The sequence below is a fragment of the Hydra viridissima genome, unplaced genomic scaffold, assembly GCF_058129835.1.
Source record: "Hydra viridissima isolate aposymbiotic clone 2 unplaced genomic scaffold, HvirCarnegie_v1 scaffold_7, whole genome shotgun sequence".
In the NCBI taxonomy this organism is placed as follows: domain Eukaryota; kingdom Metazoa; phylum Cnidaria; class Hydrozoa; order Anthoathecata; family Hydridae; genus Hydra; species Hydra viridissima.
The window spans coordinates 12,237,905-12,265,135 of NW_028324306.1; the positions used below are offsets into that span (position 1 = coordinate 12,237,905).

A 27,231-nucleotide genomic window follows, 5' to 3' on the forward strand; every position below is an offset into this window, starting at 1 on the left:
AAGCATTTGAATTTTGAAATTTAGATGTTTAAAATAAAAACTTTGTTCTTTAAAAAAAAATCATAAATTTAGTTACATCCAATCAAATTTTTAACCAGTATAATTAGGGAAAGGAAAACCAGTTTCCAGAAACCGCAAAATATTTATAAACCAAGAACCAAAAATGTTATTTTCTAATTTTAGGATATACATCTTTTGTTTAAAATTTTCTTGGTTATTTGACAATTTTATTGATGTAGTTGCATGAGAAAACATAAAAAATGTTGAATTTGCTAGCACTTGAACTTTAACAGTAAATGACCACAATTTGTAATGTAAAAAGGTAAAACAAATTTTCACAAAAAACAATAATATTGTTTTCTAAAGTCCACAAGGACAACACACCAACTTGGATGCATTTTTTGCACTCAAAAGAACTTGTATTAGCTAAGTGCAAGCTCTGCAACCAAGAAATTAAATTCAAAGGAGGAAGCACAAACTCCATGAGGAATCACCTAAGGACAAAGTACAACAAGTTGCTGCTGTTGTTACTCCTTAGAGGAAACTCGAAGTAACGAAGCCCATTGACTCATATCTTAATACAAGTGATCCTGTTGATATTTTTTTACTGAGCTAATTTCATGTGATGAGTTGCCCTTTTGTGTTTTCTCAACTAGTCAATGTTTAAGAACTATTAGGCTATTGAGGCAATAGGTTATACATTGCTAAAGATGCTAAATCAATTAAGGCTCTGCTTATGAAAAATTTATGAAGACATAAAAAAAAATATCAGCAGCAATTTACAGAAAAGAATCTTTTCGGTCATAAATTTAGTATAACCCTTAATGTGTACTTCATCCAGAAACGGAAGAACACAAATAATCATATTGGAACCTTGGAATAATCAGGTTACATGAGTCCATGCCATTAGAGAAATGTTGTGTAATTGTTAATGAGAAATTGAAAGAGTTTGGACTACATTTTGCCTGTGATATTGTTGCAATAACCACAAAGAGCCATTATGATGTAAAACTTTGGTAGTTCAATTTTACTAGCCCATCAACTCTGTCTTGCACATAGAATCCATTTGGCTGTCTAGGAAAGAACAAATTGTCTCACCAGAGCAAGTCAGTATTCCAGAAGAGGACCAAGAAGAAGATGACAATGATGAAGGATTAAAAGTTTTAGCAGAAGCAGTTCCTTCAGCTCTTCCAATGGTCAGGGAGGATGCAATAGAACTCATCAACAAGGTCAGAAAATTTGTAGGATTGTTCCATTAAAAAGGGCATGATTCTGCAAAAGCATATCCAGTTTTACTTTGGCAAGGAACAGCAGCTTATCTTAGACTCAAAGAAATGTTGGAACAGCTAACTAGATATGATTCCAAGATTTGTTACTCTTAACAAATGTATTCAAGTGTTATTGATTGAGTTATAAAGTAAGATTATAATTTCTGAGTCTAGATTTACCACCTTACAAAATGTAGTAAAGACTCTAGAACCAATCAAGATTGGTGCTGAAACACTTTGCATAAGAGATTCAAACTTGCTCTTATCTGATGGCATTCTGAAGTTCATTTCCAAGCAGCCAAAAATGCAGAAAACACCTTTTATCAAGAGCTAGTTGACTCATTTACTAAAAGAGTCACTGAGAGGCGTAAGGCTATATTAAACTTAGTTAAATATCTGAATAATCCTGATGTCATTAATAGACATTTTTGAAAATCCCGTGCCAAATAGAAATGAAATTGCTACTACTGAATCAAGCTTGTTTAATTTTTTTTTTTTTTTTGAGAAAAAGGAAAATAAATCTATAGATGAGAAAAATTTATCAGAATGAAACTAGTCAAGAAAAAGTACAATAATTTACTTTTTTGTCAGAAGAGCTTGAGATCTCCATCAGAGAGACAGTCAAATGAATTTCACAAAAGAAGCAAAAAATAGAATCAAACTAATGCTCAAAGAGATGGCAGTATTTCAGCAAACAAAAAAAACAAATAAGCAACTTAGATTTGTTGCACTCTGCTTTGAGGTCAATCCAATTAACAAGTGTGGCTCAAAGGTCATTTTCTTCAAGTGGTCTATTTGTAACTAAGCTAAAATCAAGGTTAAATAATGAATCAATGTTTATGTGGCAACTTTCTCAAGAAATGCAAAATTAACCATTAAAACGTGTTTGGTACTTGATTAAATCCCAATGTGTATAAAATTGTTCCTATAGATAATTATGTTTTTGCTGATGATTTTCCCCTAAAATGTATATAATAAAAAATACTCTAGAAAACCAAAAACTGGTTTTTAAAGTAGTGAAAACCAGATTTTATCTAAAAAACAGTTTTGGAAAAAACTCAAGTACTTTTCTTCCCAACATAAAATATAAAATTAATATTTATAATACACACAGTATTTTTTTAAAACTATTTGAACTTGTCTGGAAACTTTACTTGACAGAAATATTTAACAAAATTTAGATATAAATTAAAAACAAAATACCTTCAATCTTAACCAGGAGCTGTGAATACTGTATGTCAAAATATTTGCTATCTCTTGCATTAATATAACTAAGATTTTCTCTTATGCTTTTATATACAACAAATAAATCAACTCTGATCAATCCATATGGCAAACTTCTTTCTGGAATTTTAAAAATTGTTGGATCATTGTTGCTGGGAATTCTATAAAATGGCATCTTGGCAGAAATATTTTCAGAAATCAATGTATTATTTACTTCATCATAGACACTCCAGAAGAAAATAACATTTTCTGCAGCAGGGCATAACAAAGAAACATTAGACTGAAGAATTAGCTTAGAACTACAAACTGATGGTGCTGGATGTGACCTATCACCTCCTGACAATATTAAAACTTGAGGATCTGAACATGGTCTATACTTAATATCAACTTGAAAATTATTGGAATACGAGCTCACCTTATTATAAATATGCACAGATACATTATGAGAACCTTTAGTATGATAAATGTAAGACAAATTCCATGCAGAACCTTCATTGACAGAGTACAAAACATCTTTGACTTGATTATTATTTCTTTTATTACAGTATAACATATTTAAAATGTATGCTACATTATCACCAAAATCAATTACCCCACAGACTTGTGACCCATATTGCAATGCATGAGTACTTATGAAAATAGGGTCGCCTAAACTAACAGACAGTGTTACATTCACCTTCATGTCAAGAATACTTTCTTGAACTATTATACGTTTTTGATCTTTAAAAGTACCCAGAGTATTTTGCACAATTCCACTAATCAAGTATACACCAGGTTCAATATAAATATGCTCAATAGAATTTTCAAAAGACAGTATAGCTTGAAAATCATGGGAATCATTTAATCTAAATGTGTAAGTTTGATCTTTAGCCTGTGCAGTAATATTAATATGCAATTTTTTCTTTAAAGGAAAATATTTATTTTCAATTCCACTGACGAAACCATTTGTATCCTTCCAATAAACATTTAAAACAACTGGTTGTATTTTCTGCACCTCCATCACCAAATTAAAAACTAATTTACTAACTTCATTTTGAATAGTTAGTATTACAGCATATTTTGCAGGGGAGGAGTATGTGTACACTTTGATCACACCATATGAGGCTAACTGATCAGTTTGAATGAATGAGCCATCTCCAAAATTCCATTCCACAGATGCATTAGTGGGAAAACAATCACCAGAACCTTCTGCTTTAAAAACAGCTTGGCCAGGATCAAGCCCTATAGGACTATTAGATGAAATTAAAATTGAAGCAACAGGGCATTGAACATGAAGCGAATATGGACAGGAAATTTCAAAACTGTCTAGAGAATTCCAAGTTTTTAACTTGACCTCATACACACCAGGTTTTCTAAACAAATGATAGACATCTAGTTTATTATGTAAAGAGGAAATACTTTGTTTATTACCATCACCAAAACTAACTTCATGCAAAATCTGAGAACCATTACCAATATGAATTTGAAACAGCACACTTTCTGATATATTGATATATTTTGGAGGGCAAACAAATTTTAAATTTATTATAGGTATATCAACAAAAAACATTTTAGTAGCAGTGACCAACCCATTAGAGTTCCAGCAGTCAAGTTTTACTGTATAATTTCCAGCATGATCATATTTAAGGGAAATGATAGTTCCAAATGTTGACTTATCTACTTTTTTTTCTATGCTTTTTCCAAGATCCCATTTACAAGTGTACAAACTTCCCGTGGCCAAGGAAGCACTTATGTAAGAAAACTCACCCAATACTGTATTTTTTACATGAATTTGCAGCCCAGAGAGAGTATTTAGCTTCTCCACAATTATTGTCATATTTAAATTGTTTCGAACCCTGGAAATGGAATTAAAACACTCCACTGACACTGCATATTCTCCTTCTTTTGTGTAAAGGTATTTGGAGATTTTGTCTGGTATTTCTATCGGATCAATTGAATCATTGAAGTCAAATCTGCAAATTACATTACTTCCTTCTGATAGAAGTACTTCTATACAAAGTGGTTCTGCAAGGTTTAGATAAATATTATTAGTAATATAATTATGATGAGCAATTAATGTAAAGTTTTTAATTGGAACTTCAACTAGAGCTTTTTCTTGTATAATGCTAGCATTGTCTATCTCATTTTTGGCAGAAATTTTAACAGAAAAGCTACCATTGTTCTTAAAAATGTGTTGAACAGAGTGACAATTCTTTGATGAAAAATCAAGTATTTCTTTTGAACTACCATCCCCAAAATCAATATTATATGTAATATTGGTTCCTTTTTTTGCACACCAATGAATTGCAGTCTCCTGTCCAACAGCAACTGGTTCTATAACCTTTTCAAAAGCTAGCCCAGAAATTTTATCATAAACTTTAATTAAGAAACTATTAGATTTAAGTGAGACTAAATTATAAACTGATGCTTTTATTCTGTAATACCCAGGCTTAATGAATGAACAAATAAAGAGAAAATCAACACCAACATAGTGAGTTCCATTACCAAAGTCAATTTTATATGTCAAATTTGTACCATTATCTACATTTAAAACTAATGCAAATTCATGATTTGTAGGTACATCAGTTGGACAACTAACCTTCATCTCCTTAACAGGAATTTCAACAAACACAGTTGAGGGTGCTGATATGTTAGACTTGATTTCATAACTTTTAGGAGCAGAATAGTTATGCCGCAGATAGAACTGAAATGGATTGATATAATGAACTTTGTAAGAATGTTGCAAATAAATTGTGGTAGCTTCAGCAGAAAGTAAAACATTATTTAAAGAAAATGATGGTGGAAAAATATACTCATAATGTGTTTTTGTTTCTGCATGATTTTCATAATTTATTTTCCCAGTGTAAGAAGTATATCCAACTACATCACCTTCTTTTGCAAGAATGAAATTCTCTAACTCCACTATTACACGTCCAGTCACATTAACATTATATTGTTGCTGACCAATTAGCTCAAAATTAGTGGATGCTTTAACTATGGATTGTTCTTTTTCATCACACCTGGAATTACCATTAGAAACACATCTTCCTTTGAGAAAACAAAAAACTTCATTTTGTCTACATGATCTTTCATTGTATTTTTCACATGGAATGTTTGATGATTGGCATCTGTGCTCTTTGGAGCAATAAATTGAATTAGGTGACAAACACTTTGGTCTGAAAATCTAAAGGACAAGTTTTAACGTGAATCAATATTTTGCCTGAATAACAAAAGTATGAAACATTAAAAAAGAAAGCAAGTTACAACTCCCATTTGACACAAAAGAAAACTTATAAAGCTTATACTCTTTTGTATCTTTTCAGGGAGAATAAAGCAGTGACATATTATATGTTACTGCTTGTATAATTACTTCTTGATGACAATTCATTTTTTGCAAAGATTCATTTTTTCATTGATTTTGAAACTATCACCATTTTTTTAAAGATATTCTTTTACTTTTTAAAATTACAACTAATTTTTCAAGATCAAAAAGGTATTCTATTTAGATTAAATTTCAAAGATGGATTTATTAAGTGAAAACACATCCAATATTACAGTAATAGTTTATTAGTTTATAAATAGCCTTGCACTAAAATGCTTTCATCAATACACTAAAAAACTGGAGAAGGAAAGTTAACTGTTTTAAAAAATTTTTTAATTAAAATTAAAAAAAAATAAAACCTGTAAATATATAAGTCCAGTTTCCAATGCTTCAAACTCAAATGCTGAAATGCGACTATCTTCAAAAAATTCTGTATTAGGCATTAAAACTGTAAAATGTTTTCTGTTTAAAATATCTGAACTCTCAATCTTCATGCTTGAAGATTTTACATTTTGTGAATTTGTTAAACTACCAATATGTGAAAATGTAACACCTTAAACAAAGTTAAAAGTGAGAATGTAAGACAATTAAACAATAAAATTTAACATGAATACTTAAAGATACCTAATAAAGCAGTTCTATGTAATTTATAAATATTAAACTGTACTTGATTCAATGTACTCTGTATGACCATCTCCAAAGTCAAAAAATGAAACAAATGGAGAACCCCTTAAAACATATCCTGTACATTCAACATCCAACCCAAATGTTTGTGCATGATGACATGACATGTTGCCTTCTGAATATGCATCAGTTACAGAAATGAAAGCTTTGGCTGTCTTGACAAATGAAAAACTATTTCTTGCTTCCACCACAACCTATATATTTGACTGTTTTACTATTTTCATATAACTGTTATGTGTGAGTGTGACTGTGTTTGTGTTTAAGTGTGTGTGTATGTTTAAGTGTGTGTGTGTGTGTGTGTGTGTGTGTGTGTGTGTGTGTGTGTGTGTGTGTGTGTGTGTGTGTGTGTGTGTGTGTGTGTGTGTGTGTGTGTATGTGTGTGTGCTCATTTACAAAAAAAAACAATAATAATAATAATGCTGCTCTTACTTCAAACAATCCAGTATGAGTAAAGTAATGAGTTAATTTAGGAACTTTTAGATCTTCTGCATACAATGTACTGTCGTCTGGAGAGAAAAATTTATAACTAACATCTTGCCCATTAACAATACTAGCTACCAATTCTACTGGAGAATATAATTTTGAGACATCAGGAATCCGTAACTGTAAACCATGTATGTACTTTCTAACATCATATACACTGATTCGGTTCCTTCCACCACAAGAAAAGTTTAATGACAAATTGCTGCTTAGCAATTCCTTGCAAGGAACTGAGCATTCATTATCGCTGACAAACCTTTGAGGTTTTTCTTTAGCGCATAGACAAATTTGTCCATCTTCAAGACCAGCAAAATGAGCATGTTTACCACATACCTCAATACAAGAGAAAGGTGTCAATTCTGAAGGTAGATAATCGCCAGGTGAAAAATTAAACAGCTTAGTTTCTTTGCTCTCACGAAAGCATCCAACAAATTCTATAAAATTTTATAAGAAACTAAAACTCAACTCCATATCTATTCTTTTTAGTAATCTTTGAGGAACACTGTGTTAAGTGTGAAAAAAAAAAAAAAAAAAGTCATGTGGAAAATAGTTGCTAGGAGACAATTCTAAAAGATCTGGCGTCAATCCTAAAAACGTTTACAAGAAATCCGGAAAAACATTTGTAAAGTCTGAAAGTAAATTTATGAATAAATTGTAAAACTAGTGCTAAAAATTATTAATTAGTAATGCAGCGGATATGGGTTTAGTTTATCATCCATCCAGATAATAAAATGGAAATCCAATTCTGGTGTGTTATAAAATTTTAGTTCATTATTTAATAGCTGATGTCTTCATCACTTTACAAGTGGATTGTAAAAATTGATCGATAACAAAAAATTAATACCTAATTTTTAGAAGTAATTTGAATGGTTTGCTCTCAATTCTTAGCGAATATAAAAACTGAAAGGGCACGATTGACTAAGCTTACCATTTTTCCCTAGCTTGTCAATCGCTCTTCGTCAAAAAAATCTACAGTAGATCACATATCAATCCTTATCATACAAACTTTACATTACTCATTGTAACAACACTTCTCACATTTTCAGATAAAAGTTTTGTATTTTTTTTTTTTTTTTAAAGACAAATAAAAAAAATCCTGAAAAGACAGAGGGTTCTAATAAACCATAACAACAATTAATTACCGATAGATTCGCTTTTGCTCTCAATGACACCAACCTAAAGAAATTAAAATTTACTCAATTATGAACTTGCTATCTTGCTAATAGTTTAACTTTTTAAACTATTTTTATATTCATTTATTTCTTTAAGTATTTCCTTAACGTTTATTGGCTTTAATATAACTTTTAAATCAAATGACAATTTATTTCTCAAGTAAGAAAACAAGTACGTGAAATATGCTCTTTGTTAATGATGGAAAAAAAATGTTAATGAAAAATATTATAGAACTAAAATCTTTAAAACGGGAAAACGATTTCACGGAAGAAAAACCACGTTGTTTAACTTTTCATTTGACAAATGCAAAAAGGAAAAGCTAACGTTTAAGTTCAGCGTGGAGACCCTTTAAAAGCTGCGTTTATATCATCGATTATGTTTATCTGTATGTTTGAACGCAAACACATTGCACTTTTTACTTATTGAATAAAATTTGTAAAAAAAAAAAAAACTGGTTAGTTTTAATGATGTAACGTGAAATTATTTTTTTTCCTAAAATGTTTCTTTCTGTTAAACATGGCATAATCAAAAATTAAACTTCATAAAGTTGGATTTTCACTCGGAGTTAATGGAAGATAGTGGGTGAATGTATATATTTTTCTTAATCTTTTGAAATATTGCAATATTAGAAACTATGGATATCTTAACCAATTTTTGATAATTTTAAATTTTAAAAATACAAAATTTTGTCTGTTTGAAAATGTTGAGGGGTTCAATTTAAAAAACAGTCAAACTGAATGTATTTTATTGGTAGGATAAGTTTGTTTGCTAATTATTAAACTTACAAATTCAATACAAAATTAAAACACATAGCATCTCTTTTGCATGCATAATTAGTCTGTAAAAGAAAGTTATTATTTGAAAGTAAATTATTATTAGTAAATTATTTATTAAATTGCGTAAATGAAAAATTGCATTTATTTAGAAAATAGTGTTATTCACAAAAATAGGAAGGCTGTTAAAAATATTTAAAACATTTGCATAAATTTTATTTACTATATAAATTTCTAAGCCCCATTGCAATATATATAATCGTTTTGCTGATGATTTTCACAAGGGGTTCATTTATACGGAACGTCTTACGGAATATGTTCCGTATAAATGAACGTTTTGCGAAAACATATCATTTAAAACAACAAGACTGATCAAACAGAGTTTGATTAATCTTGTTAACAAGATTGCATTTACAACAATTGTTGTAAACTATCTGTTGTTACTAAAACACAATTGAATTAGTAAAAAAATTCTGTGTTAACTTGCAAACCAAAAAAGAAGAAAAGAAAAAATTAACAATGCTAGGCAGAAAGTATCGTCACACATCTTTAGTTCGGATGCTATTGCGATAGATCTATCACAACTGCAAAACTTGTTTGAGCGTTTTCAAATTCAAAAAAAAAACAAAAAAACAAGGAGCATGAAAGAAAATAGGTGGCGAAACTCAATGCACTGTCTAATAAAAATGCACTGGATTCCTTTCTCTCTTCTTTTGTGTCAACAGTGCTAATTAAGAGAAGACGCCCACCCGTATTGCTCAAATGAATGACAATAGCTACAAATATTATGTTCCCATCAATAGAAACGACATGATACTGAGATTGTCAATCTGTTTTAATGCGTTCCTACCGTTTGTACATGTCAGTCGGCATCACCAAAAGTAATTCCTAAACGATCAAAAGTGCTCTAAAGACCACGGGTGTGTGATTTATTTTGTTTAATTTTCATAAATATTTAAAAGTAACTTGTATCATTACATAGAGTTTAAGATGTTTTATATAATAATACAACTTAGGAGATAATAATTTGTGTTAACCGTTTTTTTAGCATATATTGCTAATAAAGTTCTTTATGTTAATTTTTAAAACCTAGCTTCTATAGACAATAAAATAAACCATTACAACAGATTACATCGTCTGGCGGATGATTCAGTCAACTTCATAAATTATGACCAAGAATTAGACAGTAACTTAAAAGTAATAGGTTGAGACACCAGTTGATTAGTTACTCCATTTTTGTGCTGCAAGAGAAAACCCACATCCCTGTAGTGGGTTGTATGTGATTGGAACAGAACGCAGCTTAATGCTGGTTGCACAATCCATCAGGCTGGTTACACTTCACGTCAAGGTGATTGTTTTAGATCACAAGCTTTGATAATCGTAAAACATCATAATTACTAGAATTGACCGATGGAATCAGTGAACTGCTGCAGTAGCCGTGAATAATAAGCCAAGTCTTAGTTATACCTGGTCTCTACCAATATTCACTGTTAATTCTAATAATCAAAAAATCCTAAAGCATTTTTTCAGGCCTATCAAACATGAATTTTTGATTAGTTACCACACGATGGCACCATCCCTGACATACTTCACGAGGAAGACAATGTCGACTTTAATTAACATTAAAAATTTTCCATTTTATTGGGTCTGCTTACATCTTTTCTTTTTTCCTTTTTGTGCGCTTTTTTAGATAAAGTTAAACAAAACAAGTTTAGAGTTCTTGTTTTTGTATTTCCTGGTGTTTGTACCATAAAATCTATAAGATAATTTAAAAAGTGCATTTAGAAAATGTATGTTTGGTTTATGAAGACACTTCTTAAGTCTTCAAAATTTTTAAACGTGTTTAGTTTCACTTTTTGGTGACTATGACTCATAAAAGCTCATAAAAGTTTAACTTTGAGTAAAAATCAAAACTGGTCTTATCTGATGTCAAATATGATCGGTATAAAAGAAATTTTATGCTTTCAGAGATATATTTGTTTAATTTTAATTTATAGATAATATATAAGCAAATTGCTTCTACAAGTTCCAATTTTTGACTCATTCTCATAGAACTTTTTCTTGTAAACTTCAAACAAATCCCAGAAACCTTCTTGAACGTTTTTTAATTTAGAATATCAGTCGCTGAGTCTCGAAAACAAATCAAACGTGCACAAAAGGCCACATTTTTGACTGGAACACTTTACAAAAATATTTTAAAAGAAAAACTGAAGCTGACAACAAATAAAAAAGTGCAGCAAAAAAATCGAATTTGAAATGGAGTTAAAAGAAAAAACAAATTTAAAAATGAAAACAAGTTGAATAAAATGTTTTAAATTCTTTCTTTCAATCTGTGTGAGACAAAATAGTGAATATGACTCATCTTTTGGAACATAAGTTTTTAAAGATTAAAGGTGTACTGTCCCATACTGGGGCTACGTGTTCTAAAATGCGACAAATTAGGATAAATGTGTCTTTTCTTCACTTATTGAACCAAATCAAGTTTACATACATTTCTAGTAAAGCCTGAGTACATGCACTCTTACAAAAAATCAATTTTTCCTACTTTTAGTGTTAAATACTTTGAAAAAGAACTGATATATAGAAAGGTGTTCCCGTTTTAGGATACAATTCTCTATTTGCCTTTTCTTTTCTTGATTATATCATAAATAATCAAACGTCCTGAAAACTTTGAAAAAAAAAGTAGCTGTTTTATCTCAATATCTTCATCACCAAAAGTGTGAATTTGACTTCAGAGAGATTTTATATTCTGATAAAATATTCGTTAAACCATTTTGCTTAAAAGGAAATAGAAGTTACACACATACTTGAAGACTTCAATATTTTTATTAGATCTACGCACAGATATGTTTTCAATTAAATATAATGTATATAAAAAAGAATTACTATCTTGAACAAATAGGATGCTTTGCTGAACAAATTAGGATAATTTTTTTGCAAGTTTTAGAACCATGAAGTTAGAGGATTTGAATCATGAAGTTAGAGGATTTGAATCCACGTAGATTTTTAATTCTGTTAAGAAAATCTTTCCACTTCATTCCTTACAATTTGAACTTTTTGCGCAATTTAGAAGCGGATAGTGTAAACTGCAATATAAAGCAATTTTTTGGTTCGTTTTTCATCTTTAAATTAAAAAACTTAGTTTTAAAATATTATATAAAGTATGAAACTTACAACATAGAAAAATATATAGTATGAAAAAATCAATGAATTTTTGTTTCAAATTTATATTTTAAAACATGCGTTAAGTAGCTGTCACCTTTCTGACCCTTTTGTATGCAGCTGTCACCTTCCCGAACCTTTTGTATTTAGCCGTCATCTCTCCGACCCTCTTGTATGTAGCTGTCACCTTCCCAACCCTTTTGTATGGATATCATGAGTCAGTCCAAAAAAGAATTAAAGTGGGATGTGGGGGGGGGGGGGGGACTTTTTTACTTCCACTTCTAAGAGTTTTATTTTTTCATTTTTTACAAATATATTGACAAAAGTACAAAGTATGTGCACTTAATATAGACAAAATTTTACACGATAAAAAAATGCTTAGCTTTTTTACCTTTACAACCCCTACAATGAATGAATGTAAAAAAAAATTTTAGTGAAAAATGTTAATTTTTTTAAAATTATTTTATTTAAGAAACAATATATTTTTTCAAAATATTACGCTTTAGTTCCTGATCTTGATGGAAACGAAGTTGAACACAATTTTATTTCATTTTTTCAATAATGTTAGATTCTGTAAAAAATGGTCTAATATTACGTGGCAACATAAAACAGTCTAATTCAGCATTTTCTTATTTTCAAATACGACCACGACTTCATTCTAGCACCTATTACTGATGCGATCTTAAGTAGCAGTTTCTGCTGTTTAGGATCGAATCTGGAAGAATATAACAGCTCAGAGAATATAACCGTCTTCAATGCACCAGACTATGTATTTGAGAAATGTTACTATTTGCTAGGGAACGTTTCAAGAACTAAAAGTAAAAAGCTAAGTTTGGTAAAAATTAGTTTCTTTTCTAGTTTTTTGAACATCATAAATCTTCTAAACTATCATTTAGTGTTTTAAAAAATGTGCCCTTTGATCAATGGAGATAAATGGTATAGCAATAAAAAGGGAAAAGTAATTTAACTTTTAACTGCCCCCCGTGTCAACGGTACGAACATAACTACTTTTCTATCTTTTTAAAGTTAAAGCTCAATTTTTTCTCTTTTTTTTGTGTTTTGAAATGAAAAATTATTTTAAAAATCAAAAAAAAAAAAAAAAAAAAAAGATTGATGGTTACCTTGTAGAAAATGAGAGTAAAGCATAAAAAAATTCTTCTCTTCATTTTAGTTTCATAAAGTCATTTCGTTACCAGCGTTTTATAATAAATTTGCACCTAATTAGTTTTTTTGTTTTTAAATTTGTCATTTCTTACACAGAAACGTTTTTTTATTAGCAAAAAAACCCTCCTCCGTTGATGTTTTAAATAATTTTGACGTTAGTTAGGACCAACGGGAAACTGTTATCGTTAGAAAATTTCATTAAGTAAATTCTTTGCATAATCTTTATTCTCATCCTTTATCATCATATTTTTCCTTCATTACTATGCGCATCATCATTACTATCCTCAAAACAGTTATAATGGGATTCTCATGCTAAATTAATGCTACTTAGGAATAAACACTTTTAGAATTAATAAAGGCATGAAGATTTTACTAATCTTTCATTAATCATGTTTTAACATTTGAAATATCTTATGAGTTGTTTTGAAAATTGAATCTTTTGAAGATCCTGCAACGACGATGATAATTATGTTGGTAAACGCCATAATGATAAATACAATTGCTATGATGGTGAGGATATCGTAATGATAAAGTTGATTATACACATGATAATTAGAATGTAAATGGTACCAAAAGAGTTGGAACCAGCTTGACATTGAATGGGGGTAAGCATTTTTCAACATCATGCAAAACCAAGTTTATGGAAGGCAGTTGTCTCTGCAAAGGAGTTTTAAATGAATTAATAATAGTTTCGAACGTTTTTCATATAATTTTTAGTTTTATTTTATGAGCAATATTTGAAATGGAAAATAGAAAGTCAGTTTGAAATGGAATCTAACGTGAACTACATTTCAATAAAGAAAAATGAAAAAAAAAAAAAAAAACAGTCTGCTATTTATACGAGATGAATATTTAATGGTCACACACAGAAAATTGTTGTTTAGAAAAATTTAACATTTTCCATTTCAAAATTAGATTGTTTCAATACCGATTTTCATTTGCAATGCATCAAGCACATTTATTGAGATTTTTTATTTTCATCATCTGTTACTGCTAGCCAGAAACCAATCCTGATTGATTTTTAACTTTTTTTTTTTTTTTTTCTGTCATGTACTTTTATACTCTTATCTTAAAAAGCCTTTGCTTTTTACAATAAGATTTAAATTTAAATCGCATTGTAAAAAGCACTTAAACTGATAGCAATTTTTTTTTCTTCTTTATTAATTCAACTATATATTTTTTTCCAACAAAACGAAAAAATTATGAAAATATATTTTTAGAGAAACTATTTTTGGAGAAATTATTTTTGGAGAAATTATTTTAAAGTTCAAAAACACTTCTTATCTAATTAACATTTTTTTTACAATTTTTTCTGTAGAATTTCAAGATAGAATACTCCCAGGGGTGGGGTTTTGATGAGGGGACATGCTTAATGAACTTGAGGGAGTACCGATATTTTTATAACTCACAACATTTATTACAACTATTTGTTTGTCTATTTGTTTTTTATTTTTATCGTTAAGGAACATTTATAAAATCACGTATTTATAAAAAATAAAAGTTTTTATGAGAACGTAATTTAATAAAAGTTCTTTAATATCGAAAACAAGAAAAAAAGTTAGAGCAAGAAGAATACATAAGTATTTATAGATCACCAATTTACATACGTTTAAGGTCAATTAGTTGGTTCAATTTCTTAGATATACATAATAACAATTAGTTGGTTCAATTTCTTAGATATCTTGTTCGTGCATTGAAGATGAAGATAAGTATTTGATGCTTATATTTCAATTTATACAACAAAAATCACTTATTTCAGAAACTCTTTAAAACTTTGAAGAATTCAAAAGGAGTTTTTGAGTGCCAAGCCAAAGTTGGATTTGATCAAATATCTGTCAGACATTTGATCCAAAAAATTTTATAAATGCTGATTTATTAAAGCAGATAATAATAGAAAGCGACTTATAGCGCCATAAATAATAATTTTACATAAACAATTTAAACTTAGTCTTCTTTTTCGGACGTTAAAAGGGTTTTTTTCAGAAGTTTTTAAATCATTGGTACTAGACCCAGTGAAATCAAGGGGGAGGAGCGGCGAATTCGCCTGTGGGTAGTTGAGTCACACTGGATTAGAGCTCGCAAGTTTAAGAAATGAAAAGAAGATTTTTCTCAAACGTAATTTTTCACAAGGCTTTGTTAACTTTTTACAAATATAAACGTTAATTTTTTTTTTTAAAAAAAACATTTAACTTTTTTTTAAATAGGAAAAATAACGTTATAAAAAAAGTTTTATAAATGAGGAATCAGGTTTCTCTGGGCTCTTTTAAAATGTTAAATCCTCCCGAACCATCTATAGTATAAATAAACCCATCAGACATGCATAAAAAGAAGAGAAAAATTTTATTAGTATCGCTACATTGAGTGTCATTTGGATTATATGTAAAAGTAAAGAGCCTCCCGCACGGGGAATCGAACCCCGGCCGCCTGGGTGAAAACCAGAAATCCTAGCCACTAGACCATGCGGGACATATCATTGAAGGAAAAAAGTTTGTAAATACTATGCAAAAAATAATTTATATAATGTCTACAATTAATTCTTATCAAAGAACCGTTCCATTAACGCTATTTTTTTGTTGATGAAGTTCTGTCATCCGCAGTCTGCCTATGCGTGGTTCTTTTGTATGTTCGTATCATGAAACTGAGTTTATGTCTTTTTAAATAAACAAATTTAATCTATTTTGCTTCAAATCTATTCAGAAAATCTTTTGAAAGAGTTTTAAAATAAGTTTTCAAACATATTTTAAATGCTCAATCAGTAAAACCGTTTAATTATCGTTAGCACAATATTCGGGAGAAAAAAAAGAGCGTTAAGTCGAAATATTACGTTTTAAATGTTGATCATTGCTGCAGTCAATCAAAAAGAGTATAACTCAAGTTCTGATATAGGTATTAATGAAAAATTATCTTGCTAACATTTATAGTTGTATTTTTGTAGATAACCTTATCAGTAACAGAGTCCAAGCAACTTACAACTCCCGGTTTACGAGGTCTTTTGAGATTCAAAAATTTAACAACTAAATGAGTATCATTGGTACTTTTTGAAAATAAATTATAAGTTGGTTTATTGCTTCCTCGCTTTAAACCTGTCGTGTCATGACAAAAAATTTTGTCAATATATTTTGCAATGACAAAAAATCCAACCCTGGTTAAATAAATATTTTATCAAAGTATAAATATTTCTGTCCATATTCATTTTTTTAAAATATCACGAGCCATCTGTCAATAGTTTCATGTTATTGAAGGCAAAGTAGAACGAGCAAATAACATTCTTTTCCGAGCCTGATGGAACGCATCTAAAAAAAAGCAAAAGCAAAAATTTTTCTACCAATACAGACCCTTAGCTTTATCCATAAAAGAAGTTATGTTTGATAATGAAAATAAATTCTATTCTTTCTTATAAGTAAGAAGGCAAGACATTAATTTAAAGAACTAGTTAGTAATCTTATTAAAAGGCAGAACTTACCCAAAACCTTGGACAATGAGTCTGCAGTTGAAACAAATCCACTAAAACATAAATAAATAAAAGACATACTAAAAAATAATATAGTTAGAAGAAAAAATATTTTTCAAGAATAAGTTTACAAGGAAGAAAACATAACATTTAAAGATTAAAACCTTGCTCTTTTGAAAGCTTTTTTCCACTTCGATGGAATTTTTCTTCCTGTGGTCTGCTCTTCTTCAGGCACACTATAAAAAGTGTAAGTATATAAAATAAACAAAAGTACAATTACAACTCAAATTTAAAAACCACCAAATCCTTACTACTTTACAAGAACACCTCTCCATTTTTAAATCAATGGATTTAAAAATCTTTCTTCAGAATGAAAGTAAATCAAAATAAAAAATCTGGATTTTAGGTGTTACTAAAAAGTCATAACAAATGTGAGTAACGAATGTGAGTAGCAGTGTACATAACCACACATGCTGTTTTATCTTTAACTTTTTTTTATAGTTTTATGAATTCCATAAAAACAATTTTTGATTAAATAGATATTTAACAATATACCACAAATTAAATAAATCTTACTTGGTCTGAAACATCGAGTTTAATTTTATAACAATATTTCCGGTAGATAATGTCTTAAAGAAGAATTTACTGAGTCGATCACTTTCTCCGGGATCTTTCAAATAAGATAAATCTTTTAGCTCAGGAGAAGCACCAATGAAAAATCGGTTCATTTCAGAGAATATATTATCTCCTCTTGGTCTCCACATTTTAATTGCTACACAAGTACTTCCAGCAACATCTGGAATACCACAATAGCCATATCCTGTTAAGAAAGAGTATATCAAAATTTTTGTAAATTTAGTCAGTAGAATGTAAAAAAAATTCTTTTAAAGTAAACAAAGATATGTAACAACATCAATCAAATTTATTTAAAACTATTCTATTTTTTTTATCTTTCAAATAATATTGCACCATTTAAAAGTGTAACTGAAATGTAATTAAAATCACTTAAAAAATGTACTTCTGAAAATTTCATACTCAATTAAAACTTTGTACAAAGCTGTGCAACAGGTGTCAAATAAATTCATCAATAAATTAAAAGTTAACAAGTCAGTTTTCTTCAAAAATTTATTATTTAAAATTTATGAGAAAGAACAACATTTGTATTTTAAGCTACAAAAAAAAAAATTTATTCAGCACCATAAAAACAAGTGTGAAAAATTCTTTTCTTTATTCTCATCATACTTTAGTACAACTCAAATCTATTTTATTACTCTCTTAAGCAAAATGTATAGGTGCACAAGCAACTTTTTTTTGAATTTCAACAGAAAATTAAACTTAACATGATTTGGTGTATTGATTTTGTCATCAGAGTAAGAACAATTCTTTCCAACTGACAAGAATGAGATAGAATGTAAAGTAAGATTTGTCATCAAGAACAAAATCAAGGTCTCAATAACTCTCAAGAAGCTTCCTACAATATAGTTGGGCTGCTTTTTTTTGGATAACAAAGGATTCTTAGATTTTTTGTAAAATCTAATCTGGCAATCCATCTTTGAGAACAACCAAAATGATGAATGAAGTTTTTTAAAATCTTTAATGTTACTTAGGTAGCTATTTTAACCAAATTATAGCTTCCAGTTTCCTCTTAAGTTCATCATTTTTTCTTAGAACCTTAATCCACTAAAAAACAGAACATTCTTTCTATTCCATTGGTACGAAATGGTCACAATTTTCCTTGTTAGATAAATGAGAGTTATTTTAATAAAACTTGTTCAACTCATCTTTAACATTATCAAAATTTTACTATTGTAGAATGAAACAACCAAAATAGATTTGAATATATTTTTTTTATATTAAAATTTTGTAACATCAAATTTTAAACAAAAAAAAATTTTGTTGCACAACTAACTAAACTTTACAGACAAATTTTATTTGCCACATGTTAGTAACTATCACCTTTACTAAAACTTATGATACTACAAAGGTACCTTCAATTCTGTGTCGCTGCCATGAGTCTAATGAATACACTTGAAAGAATAATGTTGGCCATTTCACTAATTCTTCAGGAGAGTCTTGATCCCAAGTGTAAAGCAGTTGAAAATCAAAAGGGAAACAAAAATGGGCTACCCCTTCCTAAAAAAAGACCTCAATCATTCACATAACTATTTTAAATAAAAAAAATTTTTTAAATCAAAAATCTAAAACAAACTTTAAAATGTTGAAAATAAAATTGCCTGGTAAAGCACAATTAAATGATACTACATATAAAAGCTACTTACCTCATTTACTTTACAACTCTGAGTTACTCCACTCAAGTTTTGGGTATCACAACGCCAACCATCTGGTAGATCAAGAAGATACTTTACATACAGAGTTTCATATTCAAAACAGCATGCAGAAACAATCTCACAAAAAAAATAAACAAGAAGATTATTCGGACTTGGCATGGGGAAGAAAAAATCTCCTACTTGTCGTGCTAAAATTTGAGAGTGTCGAGTGAACAGCTCATTAAACAAACTATCTTCTTGTTGCTCTTCAAGTTTATCTATAGGGTTTGAAGCATGATGAATTGTATACTGGTAGTGCTCACGACTTTCTTTATATGTTTCAATGGAAAACACTTTTCCTGTATCTAAATCAGGCTTTATTACTATTAATCCATTGGCATCAATCTAAAAAAAGCAAAATTTTACAGCTGTATGATCTTTATCATTTAAAAAATTTATGTAGGTCTATTAAAGACTATTTCAAAATATTTTATCAAAGTCCCTCAAATTTGATTCATTTCTAGTAACTAGTAAAAATTTTATTTATAAAAATATGACCTTGAGATTATTTTTATCTATGGTTTAAATTTCTGACAATACTAAAAAAATGACAATATACACTTAACCGCAAAATTAAGGCACCGCTTCAAAAAATATTATGTATTTTCCGGATTTATTAATTACAAAGATGATAATGATGTTTACTGTTACACCTTTGTAGGTTTTATTCCATTTCCAGAAGGACTAACAAATCGTGAATTTAGTAGGAGATTTAGAGTGCCTCATCAACAGTCAGAAGGGTTCTACATAGGTTTGTAGAGACCAACAACCATGCTAGATGACTTGGCCAAGACAGACCACGAGCTACCAATGGCAAGAGGACCAATTTTTAATGCTTCAAACACTGAAAAAACAGTTTACTAATGCATGAAGTTTCCAAATACAACTTGCTAAGATACATGGAACTGCTGTTAGTCAATATACCATAAGAAGAAGACTTCATGCTTTAAATTTACAACCTCTGGCAGCAGCTACTGGTCCCAGATTGTCTGTAGACCACCAAAGAAAAAGACTGGCTTTTGCAAGGAGGCATATGAATTGGGAAACACATGTTTGGGGACAGGTCTTATTTACAGATGAGTCAAGGCTTTCCCCTATAAGTTCCGATCACTGCCCAAGAGTTTACAGAAGACCAAATGAAAGATATTTTGCTTGAAACATTCAAGAAACCAATTTATATGGAGGCAGCTCATTGATGGTGTGGGGCGGAATATATTTAACAGCTAACAGAGAGCTTTTTATTGTTGATGATGGATGTTTTACTTCTCAATGATACATAGCAGATATTTTAGAACCTTTTATGATACCTTTTGCACAGTACATTGGAGATGCATTCTTTCTTATGCAGGATATTGACTAGACCACATACGACACATATTGTTATTGAATACTTAAATAATTTTAATATTGAAGTTTTTAAGTGGCCAGCTTACAGTCCAGTTATGAACCCAATAGAGCATCTTTGGGACATAATAGGAAGCTATGTTAGAAGCCAGCATCAACCACCTAATAGCCTAGATGAGCTATGACAAAGTCTTATCAGAGTGTGGGAAAATATCCTTCAAGTAACAATTAGATCTCTAATTGAAAGTATGCCACAGTGCTGTCAGGCTGTGATAACATTAAGAGGTGGTAACACTAGTTATTGATAAGTCAAAAATGTTCCAAATGAAGCTGTATTTGTGCATAACAATAATGATCATTTTACTTTATTTTGTTAGATGAGCCATATTTTTGGTTTTAGTTTCTTTTTTCACCATCCTCAAAGTCAATTTTATTAGTATCATCGAAATAATTGTGTTCATGTGTTATATTCTAAATATGTTTGTCAAAATATATGATAATATTGAAGACAATTAAAATAAATTTTTTTTTACATATATGTAAGAAAATGCCTAAAATAAAGATAAAATAAAAGTGCTACTGCAATCTTTGATATATAATTTAGTAGAGGAAGTGAAACTCTATTATAGAGTACCTTAATTTTTTTACAGGATGTTTATTACTCATTCTATACCAATTAACACAAAAAAGTTAATTGATAAGCTTGATTTTATTTTATTCATAAATTTAGACGCACAATCAAAAAAAACTTATATCTTGTTAATTGATAGTTAACTAGTAGTTTTTTTTCCCATATTTCTCATTAAAAGGCCTAAATTAATTGATTTTGTCAAAAAACCTTATATAAATATGACTTACCTGGAATTAGTTAATCATTATTTAATAAATAATCAAAAGTTTAGTTAGTTTTGCACTAAAAAGACGTATCACTCAAGGTGAAAGATGGCAAATTATTGCTCACAACAAAGAAGGAACCAAAAGTTATAGAGAAATCGCCAGGTTAATTGGAGTTTCTGAGAAATGCGTTCGGACAATGAATTTGCTTCGTTGTCCGAACTTACTTCAGAATGGTGGTGCCAGCAAGAAAACGAGGCCAAGTAGACCCTTGTTAACCACCAGAAAGAACGATAGTGCCCTTTTTAGAGCTGTCAGAGCTAATCCAAGAATTAGTTACAAAGAATTGACCACAGAATTCAATATAACGCGAAATACATCTATTTCTCAAAGCACAGTCCGCCGAATACTTATCAAATACAAGATTGGAGTCTACTCTGCTTTGAAGAAACCGCTCCTGCATCCATATGATAAACAAGGGAGACTAAAATGGTGTCATGAAAGAAGGTATTGGACAATAGAATAATGGAAAAACATTATGTGGAGTGATGAGAGTAACTTTGAGCTTATCAAAAACAAATCTAACATAACAGTCAAAAGAATGGCTCACAAAAATTAGACCAACTGTACAAAGTGGAGGAGGCTTGATAGGAATCTGGTCATGCTTCAATTACAAAGGTGTTGGTATGTGCCAAACATACACCGGAAGAATGAACTCCAGAATATACGTAGAAGTACTGGAAAACAACCTAATTCCATCAATTGACCTGCCTATGCTCAATGATAAACCATGGAAACTTCAACAAGATGGCACTACTGCACATACTGCATACTATACAATAGAGTGGTTCAACGATAATAATATCATGAGAATACCGTGGCCTCCATATTCACCTGATTTAAACCCAATTAAAAACATTTGGGCTTGGATTGACTGTGAATTAGCAAAGGTTCAAATTTCCACACTTCACCAGCTGAAGGACATCCTTAAGGAGACCTGGTGCAAAAATCTTGTTGAGCCTATGCCTAGAAGAGTTCTTAGTTGTATTAAAGCAAAAGGTGGATACATAAAATATTGATTTGTTCATAAATTATGCCTCCTAATGTATTGTGCATCTAAATTTATGAATAATTTTTTTTGTCTTATTTTTTTAATACCATGTAGTTGTACCTAATTATTACTTAGTATTTGTATTTTTTTTGTAAATTTTTTTTAAATTTTGTATTCTGTATGTATTTATCTAATAAAAAGAAGAAAAACTAAACCGAAATCTTTTTTCTCTATTGTTTTATTGTTAAAAAACTAAAATTTACTATTCTCAAATATGAGTGCGCCTAAATTTATGAAAACCACTGTAGATTGGTAAATGAAATTTCAGATTTTGCTTTATATATACTAAGTAAAATTGTATTGATTTTTACATCAAAGAATTTAGGAATCAATGAATCATTTTCAAAACATCATTTAGAATTCAAGAGTAGTATCTAAATATATTGTATGAAGGAAAATTCAAAAAAAAAAAAAAACAGAAAAAAAAATTATAATTAGAAAAAATTTAAAAAATTACCTTAATTTTACATAACATTCTCTCATCTTTTATAAAGAATCCACTTGAACTGTCTGTTCTACCAAGGTCTAACATAATATGCATACATTTGCTTGGTATTGTAGCAGCATGATTTATTCTGATTGCCTCAGTTGGTTGATTTATTACAATATTTCTCCTTCGTAAGTTTGAAACAAATGGCTTAATATAGTTTCTAGCAGACATTTTTGCCATATTCTCTGTAAGAATATTGGGTTGAATCCCTATCCCATCTGTCAAACTACTATATTCTTCTAATGCAGTAAATGAGTCACTATCAGTGTATGTGAAAACCATTTTTTGTTTGCGATCTCCATGAAGCCTAAAATGAACTTAGATTAAAAAATTTACTGCCTTCTTTTATTCAAATTGGATTTAATATTAATCTTTAATTAGAGAGCCACAAATAAACAAAAATATTGTTAGCAACTGCAGTAATTAAACTATTGTAAATTCTGTAATGAAAAATTAATAATAAAAATAATGGTAAAGACAGAATGATAACCAAAAACCTTTTTATATTTTCAATATCTTCATGATACTTTTGCTCCAATGCTGTTTTGCAATTTGAGACATCAGAATAAAAATCAAATTCCTCTTGACTAAAAAGCTTCTCTTGCCAGAAAACAATAACCTCTTCTTTCTCTTTTTCTTTCTTAGTTCTCTCAACTAACTCAAAAACATCTTGACCAGATTCACCTTGAGAAGTTGGAATAGTTGCAGAGGGAATTATATTGCCTGCTGTCACTTTCCAATATATAACTCTAAAGCAAATATGAACTGAAAACCTGACATGTTATTATCATACCATTTTATGAAAACTTTTTTATAGAAATGGATTATGTAAAAACATGGAAACAATATTACTTTATTGCAAAGTTTTTTGGTGGATCATGTGATCGATATTGTCCAACTGGAACTTTTTCCATTGAGTAATTTAAAGTTTAAGTTATATTTTAAACTTTAATTTCACTAAGTGATTTGAAAAAAAAAATTCTTTTTAACCATAGCTGATTTTACAGTACTTATTGATACACTAGAAATTGTGTAAAAGAAAATAATGTCTGCGAGTAAGTAATGCAGATAAATAATACAATGCTTACAAATGACTTTTTTAAAAAACTAAACAAAATAATAATTTTATTTTGAAAACCCAATGAGTTTAATTTAAAAAAAAAAATTTGAAATCAAGAAGCACCATAAATATGTAAACTATATATTATAATTCCAAAAATGTATAAATTACATACAAGAAATGAATTTGAATTTCTTTAAGAAAACATAAATTTTATGAAGTATATAAAGGGTTTTTAGTTAAACAACTTTCATGGTTACTTCCAAGCAAAATATTGGCATAAGCAACAACTTGATCGAGCTCATTATTGCTCAGTGTTTCTAAGAGCAAAATGACAGCTGACAGAGTGTTACTACGTGGATTTGAAAATGTGCTACGAATTGTATCCTCATTAACAGATTCTTCTTTATTCTCTTCACAACTGGAAATACTTATTAGATCTTTGGCTGGAATAACTTCTTCTAAATTAGGCTTTTTAACAACACCATTACTTTTACTGGAAGGAGACAAACTAACTGGAGCCCCAATATCTAGCAACTTAAGCCCTAAAGCCTTTCTTCTTTCATTTGCTTGTTCTAGATCAATAGAAGATGTTATTGATGTTGTTGAGGATGTTAAAGAAATAAAAGATTGTTCTGGTTCAAAGGAAACAGTTGAAGGAATGCATGTTTCATTTGTATTTTCACCAATTTTTATTTTTTCTGCTGATCCTACTAAAGTATGCTCATTAACTGAATCATGAAGACTTAGGTTCTCTGGCATGGTTTGATTTTCTGTAATTAGATGCTTTTTTTCATCATGAGGCACAGTTTGATTTTCTGTAACTCTCCTTTGTTTTTCATCAAACTCTTGATTTTTCAATGATAAAATTTGCTTTTCTGTATTTATAATTTGTTTTTTATCAAAACCTTGAGGATTATATATAATAGTTTCAAAGTCCAAATTTCTACCATTTTTCTTTGCAAGTTCTAGATCATCTTGAGTTACTAAAATACTATCTAGTTTTTTAACACTTGGTAAATTAAGTAAAATTGTTTCTCTATATGCTACATCTTCTGTACAAGGATTTCCAGTTAACCACAAAATTTCAAGGTTAGGAAGGTTTTTCAAGTGTTTTATCTCTTCTAACTTTATATAATTTTTACGTAAATATAATTCTTTCAATTGTGAACAAAAAGCAATATCTTTTAAAGATACAATGTTATTTGCGCTAAGATTTAAAACTTCTAAATTAGGCATTTGGCGCACCAATGAGATGTCTGATAAATCACTACCCCAGCAATTTAATTTCTTTATTTTCAATAAAGAAGTAGTAGATGCTCTTGACAGTGCTTCTTTTTCAGTTAAAATTGACATTTTTTCTACTTACATTTTAAAATCTTTTTCAACCTAATAACACAAACAACAAAAAAATAAATGAAGCAATTTTTAGATTTTTTTTTTTTTTAATTCAGTTATTTTTAAATTAAAAAAAAACAAAAACAACCACCAATAAGTTTGAATATATGAACACATATCTAAAGAAGTTTTTAACAAAGTTATAAGTAAGAAAAGACAGGTTCTTTTCTTACTTATAACTTTGTCCAATTATGAAGGCAAAAAAAAGTAAATGGAACCAAATTAAATTTTCAAGAATCAAGAGTTTAAAGATTACTGATTCAATCAAACAAAACATTAATGTCAAGGTAAAGAAAAATCAGTTTGAATCTACAAAAAATATTGAAAAGTCCTACAAAATTATAATAAGCTATTAGCTCTCAGACAGTCAAAAAGAAAATCAGAGAAAAGATTTAAGAATAAAAACTGAAAATTTGTCTCTGAAATCATTACAGAAATCAAAAGTTTAACAAGGTACTGATAAAGTGACATTTATATCAAATAAAAAATGAATGATAAATATTTCAACAGAATGATGACCTCATATACAACAACTGCAACTTAGGAATATTAAATTAAATCCACATTAATATTATGAAATAGGCAGTCTAGTCATCAAATCTTAACCCAATTGAGCGTTATTGGTCAAATTTGGACAAAAAACATATCCTTAAAAATTCAATAAAATTTAAATCAAGTGATACTAAATGCAACATTTTTTTATTAAAAGTTATTTAACATAAGTTTATCTTTCCTTCCAGAATGAAAGAAAAGTAACCAATTTATTTTTTAATCTAGAGCTGTTTGTGCCATTCTGTTAAGATTGGATAACATACAATACCATTAAAAAACAAAACTGTCATCAATATAATTAAAAAACAAAAAAAATTTCAGTTTATTCAAGTTACAAATATATCACTACTTATTTAAATAGAATAGTAATATAGATTAATATTTTTCCTACTAATTGAAAATTCTTCAACTGTTTAAAAATAAAATAACCTATTATATAAACATACTTTATTTCAAAAAACAATTATCATCTTTATTAATTATCTGTATTTTGGAGAATTTTTACCATTCAATAAATTCAAAAAAAGTTAATCATTAGAAACTGTACACAAATTTTATATTAGGAGAATTAAACCAAAATGCAAGAACGGCCTTCAAATTCAAATTCGTATTTTAAGATAGGTATTGACCTATCTTAAACCAAACTTAAATTAAAGCAAACCAAGATTTGGTAAATGACTTGCATTTTAAAGCTCTATTCTTGCATTAGGGTCTTTATTAGCAGTGTCGAATCTCAGATACCATATTTGTTGACAAACGCTATCAATACGCGCTTAAACGTTTTTACGTAATTTATTAATGATGGGTTCTCGGGATTTATTTGCAGTGTCAAAATGTCTTTGAGGCTAAACACTGAAATAAAAATTCAAAAAAGCACAACGGTTAAAAATGTTGCAAAAAATATCCTTTACAAAAATTCTAATGGGGAGGAATAGTTATGAGGAAAAAATAATGCTTTATATATATAATAAAAAGTATATAAGTTAATAAACTAATAAAAGTATACATAGTGTTAAATATACAAATTAATAAATATATGATTCATAAATATCTACATATATGTAAATTCTTTGGTATGGTATTTAAGTTTATTAACAACATGAGCTCATATTTTATAAACAAGATAAGTTGAAACAATCTTGTTCCAAAAGCCATGTAAACTTGCGAATACTGGTAAGTGTAATATGCAGCCCACATATCACTTTAGACTATTAATTATGGGAGGATCTATTGATGTATTATTGGAGCTAAAGTTGCATCATTATAATTTCTGTAGGATTTAAAAAACCTTTTTTGTTCCCAGGTCGAAGAAAAGTACGTGATAGTTGAAACAATAGGCGGACTTACATGTAAAACAAATTAGTCACAATAATAAAGTTTAAAATTGTTTTCCTATATCGACCAGAAACTCAATTGTAGCGAACCCGATAAAATG

At 29.1% G+C, this 27,231-nt stretch overlaps 3 protein-coding genes and 1 non-coding gene across 5 annotated transcripts in view; all 4 read right to left on the reverse strand.

Annotated features, from left to right (window-relative positions):
• The window catches only part of LOC145184439 (polycystin family receptor for egg jelly-like), a 32,309-nt gene extending 18,997 nt beyond the window's left edge, over positions 1-13,312 (reverse strand). For both annotated transcript variants that reach the window (XR_016453948.1, XM_090092381.1), the window contains exons 1-6: positions 13,187-13,312; positions 8,100-8,133; positions 6,907-7,391; positions 6,461-6,671; positions 6,153-6,346; positions 2,472-5,655 (exon numbers count right to left, since the gene is read on the reverse strand). Coding sequence is in view for 1 of the 2 variants with exons in the window: in XM_090092381.1 (XP_089948507.1) it covers positions 2,472-5,655; positions 6,153-6,346; positions 6,461-6,671; positions 6,907-7,391; positions 8,100-8,133; positions 13,187-13,231 (4,153 nt within the window). In the remaining variant the exon portion in view is untranslated. The remainder of the gene's footprint in view (positions 1-2,471; positions 5,656-6,152; positions 6,347-6,460; positions 6,672-6,906; positions 7,392-8,099; positions 8,134-13,186) is intronic.
• Positions 13,313-15,623: 2,311 nt separating this feature from the next.
• Trnae-uuc (transfer RNA glutamic acid (anticodon UUC)) lies at positions 15,624-15,695 on the reverse strand. The gene has a single exon. It is a non-coding gene; the product is annotated as a tRNA-Glu (tRNA).
• A 553-nt stretch (positions 15,696-16,248) lies between these two features.
• On the reverse strand, positions 16,249-23,858 carry LOC145184028 (tectonic-like complex member MKS1). The gene is made up of 9 exons (XM_090092382.1): positions 23,639-23,858; positions 23,284-23,535; positions 22,754-23,093; positions 18,960-19,352; positions 18,669-18,813; positions 17,257-17,500; positions 16,845-16,916; positions 16,693-16,733; positions 16,249-16,522 (listed from the first exon to the last, which is right to left on the reverse strand). The coding sequence occupies exons 1-9, from the start codon at positions 23,698-23,700 to the stop codon at positions 16,458-16,460; spliced, it is 1,614 nt and encodes a 537-aa protein (XP_089948508.1). The 5' UTR covers positions 23,701-23,858; the 3' UTR covers positions 16,249-16,457.
• Positions 23,859-23,973: 115 nt separating this feature from the next.
• Positions 23,974-26,557, reverse strand: LOC145184029 (uncharacterized). Its single transcript, XM_080059575.2, has one exon. It carries the CDS (start codon positions 25,200-25,202, stop codon positions 24,060-24,062), a length of 1,143 nt encoding a protein of 380 aa, XP_079915701.2. The 5' UTR covers positions 25,203-26,557; the 3' UTR covers positions 23,974-24,059.
• Positions 26,558-27,231: the final 674 nt, after the last annotated feature.

Bases quoted from the DNA above. Each gene is read 5' to 3' on its own strand.
- LOC145184028 (XM_090092382.1), bottom strand. From the start codon at position 23,700: ATGGAAAAAGTTCCAGTTGGACAATATCGATCACATGATCCACCAAAA. The intron at 19,353-22,753 runs GTAATTTTTTAA...TGCTTTTTTTAG, and splicing joins GAATGTTATGTAAAATTAAG to ATTGATGCCAATGGATTAAT. The intron at 16,734-16,844 runs GTTTTAATCTTT...TTTATGTTTTAG, and splicing joins AAAGCTTTCAAAAGAGCAAG to TGGATTTGTTTCAACTGCAG.
- LOC145184029 (XM_080059575.2), bottom strand. From the start codon at position 25,202: ATGTCAATTTTAACTGAAAAAGAAGCACTGTCAAGAGCATCTACTACT.